At 35.3% G+C, this 14627-nt stretch overlaps 1 protein-coding gene across 1 annotated transcript in view; it reads left to right on the top strand.

The window, feature by feature from the left end:
• NHLRC2 (NHL repeat containing 2) overlaps nucleotides 1-12204 on the top strand; it is a 30658-nt gene extending 18454 nt beyond the window's left edge. Inside the window, exons 6-11 of the mRNA XM_009578710.1 lie at nucleotides 5094-5193; nucleotides 5668-5899; nucleotides 6361-6483; nucleotides 7554-7763; nucleotides 8890-9115; nucleotides 11939-12204. Coding sequence (XP_009577005.1) covers nucleotides 5094-5193; nucleotides 5668-5899; nucleotides 6361-6483; nucleotides 7554-7763; nucleotides 8890-9115; nucleotides 11939-12204 — 1157 coding nt within the window. The remainder of the gene's footprint in view (nucleotides 1-5093; nucleotides 5194-5667; nucleotides 5900-6360; nucleotides 6484-7553; nucleotides 7764-8889; nucleotides 9116-11938) is intronic.
• The last annotated feature ends 2423 nt before the right edge of the window (nucleotides 12205-14627 follow it).

The raw sequence follows: 14627 nt of genomic DNA, 5'->3' as shown, positions 1-14627 counted from the left end.
TCCTGCTTCTAAACTGGGATTTATTTTTTTCCTTTAAACATTTGAGAGAAAACTGAGGAGGGATAAACTTTCAGAACTACTAGCTTTTTGTGCAATCAGCCCAACAGACTTTATCTCTACAGGAACCTGGTTAAACTGTTGACTGAATGCTCTGATTCTGTATTCCAAGCCAAAACTAAGAGATTAAGGAGTTTATGGTATTGATGAATAATAATAGCAACAAAACTTGCTAATATTTCACATGTTCACTACAGAAATGGGTCAAGAAGTTAGATATTTACATTAGTATTTTAGTATAAACATGCCTTTGACAGAAACATACAAAGACTAAAGTCTTAACATAAGGATATAATGCGAGTTGTGACTGAGTATCCAACAGTAATCCCACACAATTTAGTTTGACAGACTAATTTTCTAGTAAATTGGACTTCTCTATACCTTGACAAAATGGATGATGATGATGATTACTTTCTGCAGTAAAAAGAAGCATTTGGATTAGCAGAGTTAACATCTTAACAGATGTCAAACTTAGTAATATTTTGAAGGCCATGACTTGAAATGCCCTCTATAAAAAATAACTATATTTGTACCTGGAATGATGATTTCTCATTCTCTTTGTTCCACAGTCTGTAGACTTATTCTGTGAATGTATGCTCATGATAAAGAAGTTAAAATTGCAATTCAGATTTCTAAACACTAGTTCAGGTATCAGATACTGTTTTTAATGCAAAATTCCAGATGCAGAGCTGCTGAAATTAAACATCCTTGGCAAGTCTTACGGAGTCTTTGTCAGGCATGCTGGGGTCAGAATGAGATACAGTTTTTAACTGTTATCATTTGATGCTGAAAGTGCTTTCTAATATGGAATGTGGGTATTGGGGGTCAGGGGAGACTGCAGTGCTGAAGTACCTTCAAGTGTATGCGTTTGCTGTGCTTAAATAGGAATGAATAAAAGGCATAACCAGACTTAGCTTTTTCTGTAGTTACAGTGATGTATCCCAACACTAAATAATCTAAATTAGTTCTTTCATGTTAACAAATGTTATCACTTCTACTTTGGAATTTTTTTAAGTATTTACTGCCATTACAGTCAGAAGGTCTGAGTTAGAAAACTTGGGAAAGAAAGAGAAAGTATTTCATTATAGTCATCATTTTTAGCTCCCTATTATCTCCCACTGTATGACATCCCCTTGGTATCTATGTCCAAGGATTTCTCTTGATGAGAGGGCAGGTATGTTAACTAAGGATGAAAATTCCAGAAACATTTTGTTTCATAAAGGGTTATACTGTTTGCATGATGCAACACTATGTGAAAGAGTGCCAGGTAGCACAGGAAAAAAAGAAGAAAATTAATTTTTACTCCTCCGAAAAGGATGATGTGTACTTGTAACAGTCCAGACTTAAGGTGCTAAAGCATTCCTTTGGGGCTTTACTATCTCTGTCTCACTGAAGAAGAACAACAATTCTGTAGTTGTTCTGTCAGTCAGATTTGGATTTAATTTGCTAAACTTTCACTGACTTAAGTGAAGACGAGACTTGCATTCACATGTGCACATAGGCAGCATGCCTATCTGTAAACCGGAGGGCATGTTGCATAGCCCTTTTTGCCTCTTGTGTTTTTGCAGAGGATGAGTGTACCAACAGGCTGCTTCCTTGTTATTTTTTTTAAAGATAAAATTAGTAGACAAGAATAATGTTTTCAAACTTCAGTCTATTAGAAAATGTCACTGGTGACAGCCACAAAATGTAACTTTGATTCCCAGGCTTTTAATTCCCAGACTGGAGGTAAGCATGCGGTTCCCAGACAGGGAAGCTGGAAGTGTGGGTAGTCCTGGGAATGGAATCTCCTCAAACAGATATTGCTTGTTGACTGATACAAAATAAAGTCTTTTCTGTGCGTTCAGATTGACTCACAGTTAATGGTCAGCAGTATTACTGAAATTACTGAACTGTTTAAAATTGTGTATGTGTACAAATAAGACTGTGAATTCTTAAAACACAGATATATAGCAGAGGCAAATTCAGGAACTGAATCATTGTATAATAACTGAAGCATCATATAATATGGGATGCTAGTGCATTCAGAGCTCTAGTTCATTATTAGTGAACCTTTATAACATAAGTATATCACATTTGCAAGCCATACTTTACTTTGATACAGGCAGCACTAAAGATAAGAAAGCACATACCCTAATAAGGAGAAACTACACTGGATTTTTAAAACAGCTCAAGATAGGTTGGAACGTGGTGCTTAATTGAATAAATGTAAAAGAATTGCTTTGTTCTTTTATGTTTTATAATAAATTCTTTAAAAATAAATTCTTCCCATTCAAGGATGATAACGAGTTATGATAAAGATAGCATTACCATAATTTTAGCATGCTGGTTCTCCCTGGCCCCCTTCTCCTGTACAAGGATGACAATGGTGAGATGTCCTCAAACTGTTCTGTCCTCAAAGAGGAGGTTGTTCTGTCTTTTGTTTCAGAACTGAAAGCATTAAACTCTGTAGTGTCAGGACCATTGTGTGATAAAATACCTTGTCTGTGCAATTATAGGCATTGTTTTTACTTTTGTGAGTTTGTATAAATTTTTTTATTAAAGTTCTGAAATATTTTCCACAATTCAGTGTGCTTGTGCTGTTTCCATGCATGCATCCATTCTCTTTGTTCTAATTGCCATCCAGTAGAAAATATTTAAGTTGCATTAAAATTTATGATGGTTATGGAGCTCTTACTTATTTTTCTTGTCTTGTTCTCTAGTTGAAAAAGGATCTTCTCTCTATTGATCTTACATAGTCAGTAAAATTTGAAATTAACATTGATACTTTTCTCCTGTGTCTCATATTTGATAAGTCTTTCAGTATGCAGAATTAGAGTAAGAAACCTTTTCAATTTTTCAATGTATAGGTGTCACAAGGGAGTTTTCAGTGGGTGGAATTAGAACACTGGATAGATGAAGAATGGAATAGATTTTTGTAAAGTGCTCAGTTCTAGTCTTACTCCTTCATTTCATTGGTGGATGAAGTGAATATTAAATAATTAATAAAGCACTTTTTAAGATCCCTCAGAATGAACTGCACAGCATAGCAAGATAAAAAGCTCACTTTCTGAATTGACCAGTGATTTTAGCATTGTTCATTCTGGGGTACTCGGAATAGTAGCATCTGAAAAGTGCAAGATATACATCATGGAAACATAAAGTCCTGAAGTTGAACATGTGCTATATAGGAAGAAGTGAAATGAATTTGTAGGCCATTTTCTCAATTTAAATCTCTTAGAAACAAGCTCTAATCAAAGGTGATTCTGTAGGGTTTTTTTTTAATTGGGGTGTTTTTGGCATTGCCAGTACTTTGGGAACATCTCTGGTAACTCATAAAACGTGTTTTCCAGCTCATTTTGCAAGCCTTCCTGCTCAACAAAAAGCTTTTAGGTGCTTTAGAAGTTTGACTTTTATTCTTGGAGCTCTAGTTTGCATCAAAACATGGAGCCACGTGGGGGTGCAGGAGAGAGTCAGCAGAGTTCCTTTGGTCGTGGTCTTGGAAACTTGTATCTTGATCCAAGAAGCAGAAAAGGCTGAAGATAAACTGCATTAAAATCATACCAGTATTACTCCTCACAGTATGAGGAAATTGATTCTGGACATAGAAGGATGCTTTTTTTTCCCCTCTTGCAGTGTGTAATGTAAGAAAGGTTTAGGATTAGAAGAACAACAGCAGGTTCTCAGTTGGGGGAATAGTGATAATTTCATTTTAGGAAGATTGATTTGGACTCATTTCTCAGGTTTAAAATGCTTGCAGGCATTTTGTATGTAATTGCTTTTATTTTGAAGCTCCAAAATGGAGGGGGGAGGTATCCATTAGATTGTTTGCAGAAACAGCCATGAGATGCATAGTGTTCTCTAAGTTCATGTGAATAAAAAGTTTCTGTGAGCAATTTGAAGGTATTTTTCTGTTGACTGGCTAATAGTTATTCCAATACCTGATATGTTCATTTAGAAAAACATTTTAATGTTGTCTCTGACTAGACAGTTGTATACAATGTAGGATAGTAGAGTGTTAGAAAGATAAGTGTCCCCATTTTAATGCAGTTTTTAAATGTCAACTTTCTGTTCCTTAAGATTTTCAGAAAAGGCTAAGATAAGTAAATTTCTTTTGGTTTTGGGTTTGTGGGTTTTGTTTTTTTTTTTTTTTGCTAATGGTCTTTCACTGCTTGTCTTCATGCCTTCTTTCTTATGCTGTAATGTGATATGTTTAAAGCTATAGAGCAGTTACATGTTTTTGTCTTTCTATTGTATCACTTTATTTGTGAAGTATTATCTGGGCAAGCTTTGTGTAATTTTATAGATTTGGACTGGTGAATAGCAGTGTTATACTTTGAGATTACACATTTGTGATACCACATGTACATGTGCATAGGGAGTACAACTTGGAAACTGGATGGTTAGTGCAGGGGAAAATCAGTATCTGCCCACATCACATCTAATCTTTGAATAAACAGCAGTTGTTGCTCTCCAGAGCATAAATCTACATGACACTCAAGCATCAGTTACTCTTATCTTAAAAACATTATGTATTCTGTATATAATGTAACAAAGGTACTGCCGTTATTATTTCTCTCAAAACCTGTATACAATTGCCAGTAGTTTTTTGGAATATCTAATTTTGTCACTAGATTAGTAAAAAAACTGCACCCACCCCGCCAAAAACCATGCTTAGCAAAGATACGTACATATTTGTTGGCTGGTATGAATCCAAAAATAACAGGTGAAACATGGACCCGATACAAAGTGTTGCAAAGAGCAAATCCCATTTGAAGTATTGCCTTTACCAGGTAGGGATATTAAAAACACAATTTTTATATCCTTGGGAAGAGTACAGAAGAAAAATAGCAGAGTTCTTGGTAGATGAAAGACATTCTGTCTCTCCTTCTTTTTCTCTGTTTTTTGGTTGGGGTTGTTTTTTTTTTTTTTTACCCTGTGGCAGAAGGTGAGCTGGAGTCGGGGGGACAGCAGCGTTGGTTTGTTGATTTATTTGTTTTATAAAACGTTCCCAAAGATTTTTTTTTCATCTGTTTTTATACATTCATTTTTAAAAGTTTCAGGGACCCAGGAAGACGATGTTTTATGGATAGCAATGGCAGGCACTCATCAGGTATGGGCACTGATGTTGGAAGGTGGAAAACTACCAAAGGGAAGGTAAGCAGCTGTAATAAGAGACACGTGAAATTGCTGTTTGTCTTGATAAACAGCTTTCAAACCCCAAAGAGAGAGATAATCAAATTACACTAAAAATAATTTTTCTCAAGCTGTACTTAGCTTGAAGCTTGCTGCTTCTGTTCAGACTTAAAAGGTGTGTGTCCTTTAAAGTCTGCCTGCTTTTTCCCACACTGTTAGATGAAATGAAGTATGCTACTTTTGCTATAAGACTATGACTTGGTAGGGTGCATTTGTATAATTGAATGTTACTTTTCATTGCATTTGCTGAATTATCTAGTAATGAATGATAAACTGAGGTGAAATGAAAGTTAGCACAAAGGTATTGAATAATTCTTTGTGCTTCGGTACAGTTGGTTTTATAACTCAAAAGTGCTTGTCCTGTAGCTTCTGTTTATGCATAATGTCTGAAGTATTTCAAACTCATTCTTGAACTTGGATACTATTTTCCTTTAGCGATTTAAAGAAAGGAGTCTGCCTTCGATTCGCTGGGAGTGGAAATGAAGAGAACAGAAACAATGCATACCCGCATAAGGCAGGCTTTGCACAGCCTTCAGGTCTCTCTCTGGCTTCCGAGGAACCGTGGAACTGCCTTTTTGTAGCAGATAGCGAGAGCAGCACTGTGCGAACCATCTCTCTGAAAGACGGAGCAGTGAAGCACCTTGTAGGAGGAGAGAGAGATCCATTGGTAATCACTTCAAACTTCCCCACACTGCCCTACTAATATTCCTCAAGCCTGACCTGGAGGAACCACTTTTGGGGTGAGAGGGTAAATCAGTTTCCATGGCCATCAATTTCTTAACTTCACTGCTTGGAATGCAAATGTGTGCCGGTTTTAACGCTCAGGTTGTAGTGCAAATTGTTGCTCCTCAGATAACAAATTACTTCACTTATTTTTAAAATAGCCAACTTGATTCAGCATTGTGTGGTCATTAAAGCCAGCTGGATTCATATTGATAACGTAAATGTGAGAGTTTCCATTTCCATGGTTAGCATCCACACTTCCCAGTTTTCAGTATCCTTGTTTTGAAGTTGTCTTGATTTTTTAATTTTTTTTTAAGCCAGTGAATTTCCATTTAATTACAATCATTTAAATTCATGTCAACGTTGAATAATAAAATGTATTAATTTAATAAAATACTTTTCCAGAATTTGTTTGCCTTTGGTGATGTGGATGGAGCGGGCATAAATGCAAAGCTGCAGCATCCCTTAGGAGTAACATGGGACAAGAAAAGAAAACTACTTTATGTGGCAGATTCCTATAATCATAAGGTAAGCTTATAATACCTTGTTATATACAGGCTTTGCAATTTTTACTACTATGAAGGATTATTTTAGGAACATACAAAGATTGTGCTTGGTTCAGTTAAGCTGAGGAAACAAAAGATATGAGTTCCTTTGTGGGTTCTTTTTCTTTCCTTCCTTCCCTTATGGGTCCTTCTCTTTACCATTGTTTTGCTGTCACATGCTGCTGTGTTGATATGATGGTCCCTTGGGGAAGGTGAATTTAAAGTGCCAAGTTACAGTTCAGACTAAAGACCCTTTCCTTATATCTTCCTGAAGATGCTGAACTAGAGCAAAAGAGCTAGGAGTGCTTAGTCAGGAATACTGCAGGTTTGATAAAACTGGGAGAATGAGTTGACTTACTTTTCCCTTAAAAAAGCCACCCAATTTTTGAGAAGAAGTATTGTGGGTTGCCTCCATGAAATTTTGAGATAAGAGAGATTGTTGTGCGTGATTGTTCTTATGTGATGTTGTATAAACTTCGTCTAGAAGGTTGTTAACTGTATATCGATTAAATGCATTAGAAGAAAAGTAATTTGTTTTAAATTGAAGAATAAAGTGTATAACACTAAATGCTCATTGAAATTTATGTGGCAAATGAAATTTTGATTCAGGTATTGTATAAAACATTATAAACTTTTTTGCAATTTAAGAAAAAAAAACCCTTATCTGTTTTTAGAGAAAAAATGATATAGAAGTTAGCCTGCCAGTTTATGCTCTTACTATTTTGAAAATGTTTTCAGAAGGGCAACAAACATTAGAAAAACAAGCCATTCAGCATACTTTTATACCAGAGGGGTAGGTGCCTTCGAAATTATGAGAGAGAACACTGAATGAAGACCAAAGGAAGAAGTAAAGTCCAGCAGGGAATGGCGTGGGGGAAGCTGGGAGATGTCATTTGTGAAGTGTGATAACTTAGCTTCTAGGACACACACTTCATAGCTAAGGTACTCCAAGTTAGTGCTTCTGAAAATGTGAGGCATAAGATAATGCAGAACTTCTAAATCCTGGTGGGTTTTTTTCAGAGAAGTTTTTTTTTGTGTCTTTGTTTATCTTAGATTAAGGTTGTAGATCCCAAGATGAAGAACTGTGCTACCCTGGCAGGCACAGGAGAAGCAAGCAATGTTATTGGTTCCAGCTTTACACAGTCAACTTTTAATGAACCGGGAGGTTTGTGTGTTGAAGAAAATGGCCGCTTGATATATGTTGCAGACACAAATAATCATCAGATTAAAGTGCTGGACTTGGACACAAAAATTCTTTCCATGGCAAGTAATACGTATTAAACAGGCTGGTAGTGGTGTTTCTTGATATAAATTACTACTACAGACTTTGGACAGTGGTATAAAAATCATATAGCTAATAAACTTTTTGGGTACAGTTGCTACATTCACAGAATGTTTCGTGGTGATCTGGCAAATAAACTTTGCCTGTTAGCACAGTTGTTGAAAATCTTAGTCTTTGGAAAGGCAACTTTTGTATGAAAACAGAAAGTGATGATCCTCTAGAAAAGAACAATACAGAAACATGAGTTATTAAAAAATACAGCCCAGATTTTCAGTATGAAAAGCATTTCATGAGCATTTGCCAACTCCCTTTGTAACAAGTGGAAGTTGAAATAGTTTACCAAGTCCTGTAACTAAGCTGTAAGAGATGATTTTGGGAGGTCAGTGACTTAAAGTGGCATACATAGTGGGCTTCCAAGTTGTCAAATCAAAACCACTGTCATAACTAAGCACTGCTGTATTTGCTTATAAACATGAAGGCAAAACAAATTCGTGCTCCTGTCCATCTTACAATGGCACTATGTCTTAAAGTTTTCGTATGTATATACATATATATGTGACATTATGGTCCAACTGTCTTCTTGTATGTTTCTTGCATTTAATAGTACACAATCTTAATGTGTGTTTAAATTTTCATATCATATAACATGATGGTGGCTTTTCTGGGAAATTATCCTTTACTGTGCAATCTGCATGGTTAAAATCTTGGATTTTATTACTGAAGCATGCAGTTTACCACTGGATTAGAAGAAAATATCTATAAATTTTATTTAAAGTAAAAATGTAATGCAGCTGTTAAAATTTTAAATTAAGGGATACTCTAAGTAGTGGATACTCTAAAGTCATTGTGGATTTTATGATTTTAATAGCAAATATTATTTGGATTAATCAGTTTTATCTTTTTCATTTAAAAATAATTTTGTCCTTCCCTTTTGCTTTGTCACTGGAGTATTATTTCACTCTGTCAGAAAGTTTTAGTCCAATAGCTGTATTATCATGTGTTAGTTTTCCTATTCCATGTCAGCTTTGAAACTGTGATTGTATTGTGAAAGCCTATTTGCTTTCAGTACAAATAAAAATAAATATTTTGTTTGATTTCTACTGATAGTTGCCTATCCTGAATCCAGAAGCATGTGATGTTCCAGATAACCTGCCTGTGCAAAAGGATAAAGTAACAAGCCTTCCAAAACTGCCTAAATCTGCACCAAACGTTCAACTTCCTTCACTAACTGTAGCTCCTGGCCAGACAATTCAGTTTTTATTAAAGTTGACTCTTCCTCCAGATTCAAAACTGAATGAAGAAGCACCCAATTCCTGGTTTATCACAGCAGAAGGTAAAGTGCCTGTGTTGTTTTATCAGTTGAACAGGAGTAGGTAAGATACTAAGTGGGTTATATCATGACGTGCCTGTAATACAAAGGATCTCACTCTGATGAATCAAAATTCCCTCCCAGTTCTGTGTTCCCATTTGACCTTGTGATGCAATACATGTTATTTAGAGTTGGTACATTTAACATTCGGAGTGGGAAGATTAAAAAAAAAAAAAACTCCTGATAGGCTGCTTTTTGCTTGAATTAATACATGCTGTATTTTTTTATTTTTTTTTTTTTTTAATAACTTTCTTGGAACAAGCTGCCAGTGAGGCCTCGCAAAGGTGCTGATCCCAGAACAGTTGAGCTTTTTGCTGCTTAGGTGCTTGCCCTCTCCACTGTCTCTGTGAACAGCTTATCCCAGCCCTACCTTGTGTTTCTGGGAGAAAGCTCACCATGGAGCTGAAGCATATTCCTGAAAGAGAAAAAAGTATTTGAGGTGCATTTATACCTAACTACTTTGAATCTACTTTGTTATAATTCATATTTGCATATTTCTGTTTGAATATTTCCATAATAAGGCACACTTTCTTATGTAAGAGGTAAATTACGGTATGTCAAGGAAGCCGAAATGATTGGCCTTTATTGCAAGTTCTTTTGCTGATTTCCTGTGTGACCTTGGACAACTCTTTCAGTCACTATGTACCTTGATTACTGTGAAATGTGAATATTATTATTATATTGGAATAATTAAAATATTACTTCATGTTGCGGCAGTTTCCTGAACCTAAATTAATCTCTCTCAACTCTTAAGTATTCTAAAAGAGCACATGGAACTTGTTCACATGGTATGCGACTGGAGTGGTTTAATTTCTAGCCATCGTTGCCATCCTTACGCTGGAGATTACTATGCCCATAACATGACTGGTAGAATAGACCATGTGAGTGTTTCCTAAAATTCTTTTCAGTACAAAAATAACAAGATTATCTGAAACACCTTCTTGCACAAGATGACCATTAGTGGGTGTTTGGAGACAGTGCTTTCCAGTGGTCTAGCTGTAACCAAAAGGGAGAATCTATCCATGTCCTTGGAAGTACTATATGAAAGCCAATATACAAAATAACCCATATTTTTTCACATTCTTTGTGTATTGAAACAGTTTTGCCTGGTTATTGAGTTACTCAGGTGTGACTCATTTGTTTTAAGTTTAATACATTTACGCCCTAGGAGAAAATTTTTTATCTCACTGGAATGTCAATACTTCTTAAAAGTATCCTATAGTAGGTGCTGTATGCCTAAGTAAAACCATAAACTAGTATTCTTGAAGGTGAAGGGAGGACACTTAGCATTCAGACTCCTGAGAAATTTCTGAACTTTATAAATAGGTTTTCTGTTAGACTCTAGGCACCCTAAAGTAAGTGATGCATGGTACAGAGAACTGTTAGCTCTTGGAGGAAGTGAACAAGATACTCACTAAGCCAGTATAGAACAGAGGAAAGCTTAACTGACTGTTTGATGAGTTGCTGAACAGTTTTAAAAAAAAGAAGAGCCTCGAATGTAATTTTCTTTAGTTTGTGTCAAGTTTTTGATATTGAAATTGCACCATTTGGACCTTCAGTAGATTTTTGAAAGCAATAGAGAGAACATTTATATTTCCGTTATGTTGACTCAGTTGTTGCACTGCATTGGAAAACATTCATTTTTAGAAATGCTGCTAGTTTTTAAAATTCTACTAATTTTTAGTAGTTGTTCTCTGGCTGAATTTACATGCCGTATTGGCTTTTACAATGATAAATATTTGTTAATAGTTATCCCTGCTTGTAGATGCAGTTAAACTGATCTGAAAGTAAACATGTCCTCATCTTTTGACTCGTCTTCTGTTGGCCAGCTTTCAAAGTGTCCATGTGGTAGCTTAATTCAATTGATTGCTTTTAAAAGCAGTCAACAAATACTGTACAGGCACTGCAATTTGTTTATATGCTTCATGATTTAAAGTAGCTTCTCATCCCAGTTTGTGCTTTTGGAGTACAAATAGACTATTTCCAGGAGAGTCGGCACACATTTTGGCCTACAGAATCTCCAAATATTGTTGAAGTAAAGATATATGTGATAGCTTCAAGGGTTAGTAAAATTGGAGAATGTAAGCAACCTAAACTCAACAAGTCGTTTCAAGCTCATAAATTCTAGAGCCAACTTCTTTTTGAAAAATGCCCAAAAGAGCACTTCATCCTTCTCACTTACAGTAAAATACAATGAGCTAGGTACTTTTATTGTGCAGTTCATTTTTCAGTTCACATACTCTTAAATATTCAAATAAATATGAAACTCAAGTTCTCTTGTAACAGTCAGCATGAACATTGCTAAATTGCAGCAACCCACTTGTAAAACCAACACTTCTGTTTGGAAATACCGTAATTTACCTGCAGTTTTATGCATTCATGGTAGATATCTTACCTGGAGTATTAGACCTCTGATACAAATGTATAGCAGCGCGTTAATTTAAGGAGTTTTGCTTGCATATCTCACAATAAATTTTAATATCCTCTTAAGAGCATATAGAACAAATTGCAGATCCATTGCATTTAAGTAAGATGTACTGTATATATACCTATAGTTCTGAAGCAAAGCTATGGATCTCTCCATCTTTAAATGACTGCTAAAGAAGCATTTGTAAATTACTTTTCCTTTTATTTTGTCCATGACTGGAAAAATCAGGAAGGAAATTTCTCCTAATATTGCATATGGAAAGAAAGTCCATGTTGTCCTATGGGTAAAATTAGTGTTTTCTGTAGGTTTCAGACATGGTGTTAAATATCCTAATGATAAAACTTGTTCTTCTTTTACAGATAATACCTGGTTGCTTCAAGGACAGTGTCCGTCTGGAGAAATAAAGGATGTTTCCTGTCAAACTATCATTCCCTTTCAGTTACCCAGGAGCTGTCTGTCAGCTGAAGCTATCCTGGCTGTCAAAGCATGCCTCTACTATTGCAGCAAAGGTAGCAGTGCCTGTATGATGAAAGGAATCTCATTCAGTCAGCCTTTACAGATAGCTAGTACAAACCAAGGCAGCTTGACTCAAGTTGAGCTGATACATGCATTTTTAACCAACTAAACCAAAGCCAGCTAATTTTATACTTTATTTTACTATCCACCATTTCTATAGGAGAAAAACTTTTCTCCATTGTTCATTTTCCTAGAGCTTATGACAAAGCTAAGAAATAATATACTTGGTAAAACGAAGTAGATTTCCCTGCAGCTTAACGTGAAAATTTATCATCACGACCTCATTTCTTTTCATTACAGTAGCAGCAATAACTTTGTAATACTCTAGACTCTGTTGCCAGTTGTGAATATGTTGTATGTATGCCATTCTAAGCAATGAGCAACAATTTTTAGAGTCCTTTTGAAAGAGCTGGTGTTACTTTGTGATGCTACTGTAAGAAGTTCTTTGCACTGAAATACTGTTAGAATAGCTAGATCATTTTGGACTAACAGTTACAAATTCCTTTTGTGACCTTATTAAATTTTAATAGAATGTCAAAACGAATAGTTTCTTTCTCTAGGCTGTAAAAGAAGTATCTTGCTTATTTTTCTGTAATGGCATTTTTGACACGTGTATTTTGAAAATACATCTTAAACAAGGTGCAGCTCTAATTTTATGCAAACTGAGTGTTTTGCTTAACTAGATATGACCGCCTTATATGAAGAGCATAGTTTCATGGAAAAATTTCTGTGAAAGGAAGTGTTCAAGTTCCTACAGAAGAATTTCATGCTGATTTCTAACAAAGAATGTGCCTCTCTCTAATCTGTACATGTATAAAGGAAAAAAAACCACAAAACCATGCTGGAGTTTTTCTGATACATACCAATTTACATTTTATAGTAAGTGGTAGATAATGGTTGAATATCTAAACTGCAAAAATTAAATGTCAACCATTTTAAGCAGGGTGAATCACTTTCCTACTTTTATGATTTGTCTGTAAAGACTTGTCTGAAGACTTCTGTCTTGCAAATACATAATATTAAGAAGAATTTTATACTCTTGAAGTCTGATTCAGAGTCTTTTGAAGTCACTGTTAGTCCCCCGATTTGTAGTAGTGGCCACTGAACCAGAACTATATGTTTAATAATGGATTATTTGCATTCATGTTTAGAGGTTCTGAGCTTTTGCTAGAAAACTGGTAACCTAATCTTTGAGTAAGGTGCTTTAAAACTGTATTACAAAACTCTGCCTTTGGTGGTTAAGTGTTTTGCAAGTAAAATTCCTTCAATTTGCCATAGTAAGTAGCAGGAATACAGGAGGGGGTGCAAGTTTTTTACTTGAACTGGAAGAATTTCCACAGTGGTTAAGTGGTAATTGGATTAGGCTCTGTGCTCTGGTCATGAGAATCAGTTCCAAGAAGATGATTTTGTTTTAAGTTTGAAGACAATATTTTTACATATATTACATGAAAGAATTTTTATATAGTCTTTTCTAAAACAATCACCATTGTTCCTGACACCTGTCAGTAAATCCCCAGTATGATTTGTTGTTGCTCTTTCTTAAAGGCTGACTGAAATGTTAGTCATGAACCAGAGAGGCTTTTGTTTTAAGGGAACCATATGAACTGGTGTGGTTTTTCCTTCCATTGAAATGCCAGTCTGTCTGCGAGTTCTCTGTAGTACCAGAAATGGTTATTATCTCACCTGTCAGCAAGGCAAGAGCTGAACTATTATTTTTCTTGTGTTTGTTTTTTAAGCAACTTTTCTAATTCAGTTTAGAATTTCAGCTCCTTTGGGTAAGCCTCTCAATTCTCACATGCCATTTGAAGAAGGAGAAAGCTTTGCTACTTTGTTCACACATTGCAAATGCTATTGGAAGGATGAAGGTAAAGAAACTGCTTTGGGCATTTATCATTTTTTACACTTTAGTACAACGCAGTCTTTCAAAATTTTTTGTTTGTTTGTTTAACTTTGGATAGTAGCCAGGAAACCTTAGATCAGCTTCCAGCTAGCCCACAAATTTTCTGTTGCGTACTGAAAAAAACAAGCATGAGTTTCAGAAGTTCAGAATAACGAACGGAACTGTTGCAGTTATCTTTAACATATAATTCAGCAGATGGATTTTTCTTCTCTCATTTTCAACTAGAATGACATTATATTTGTCTATTTCAGTTGGATGAGATCATCAAATTCTGCCTGTATTCCAGTATTCAAAAAAAAAAAAAGTCAACAAATCTGTTTTCTCATTGACACTTTTTAAGTAATGTATTGCTGTAGGGGAAAGACTGTGTATTCCTAACTTTATTTAACTATAGTATGTAATTTTTAAATATAGTATTATAGATATATTTTCTATCTAAATGTACATATATAAATGTGTGTTTAAGTGTCATATCCTTTTTGTTTTCAAGTTTCAACTTCTAGTCACTGCATGTAGACACACAGAGAACCACTATAAGCTTATTGGGAAAGGGTGATAGTAGGTAGTAGGAACACTGCATAAGCATCAAGCTGAAGTCCAGGATCAAACTGTAAAGGACCTTTAAATATTTA

The sequence above is a fragment of the Fulmarus glacialis genome, unplaced genomic scaffold (assembly GCF_000690835.1).
Source record: "Fulmarus glacialis isolate BGI_N327 unplaced genomic scaffold, ASM69083v1 scaffold7415, whole genome shotgun sequence".
Taxonomy (NCBI): domain Eukaryota; kingdom Metazoa; phylum Chordata; class Aves; order Procellariiformes; family Procellariidae; genus Fulmarus; species Fulmarus glacialis.
The sequence above is the reverse complement of the archived record's forward strand: the minus strand, read 5'-3'. Positions and strand labels throughout refer to the sequence as shown.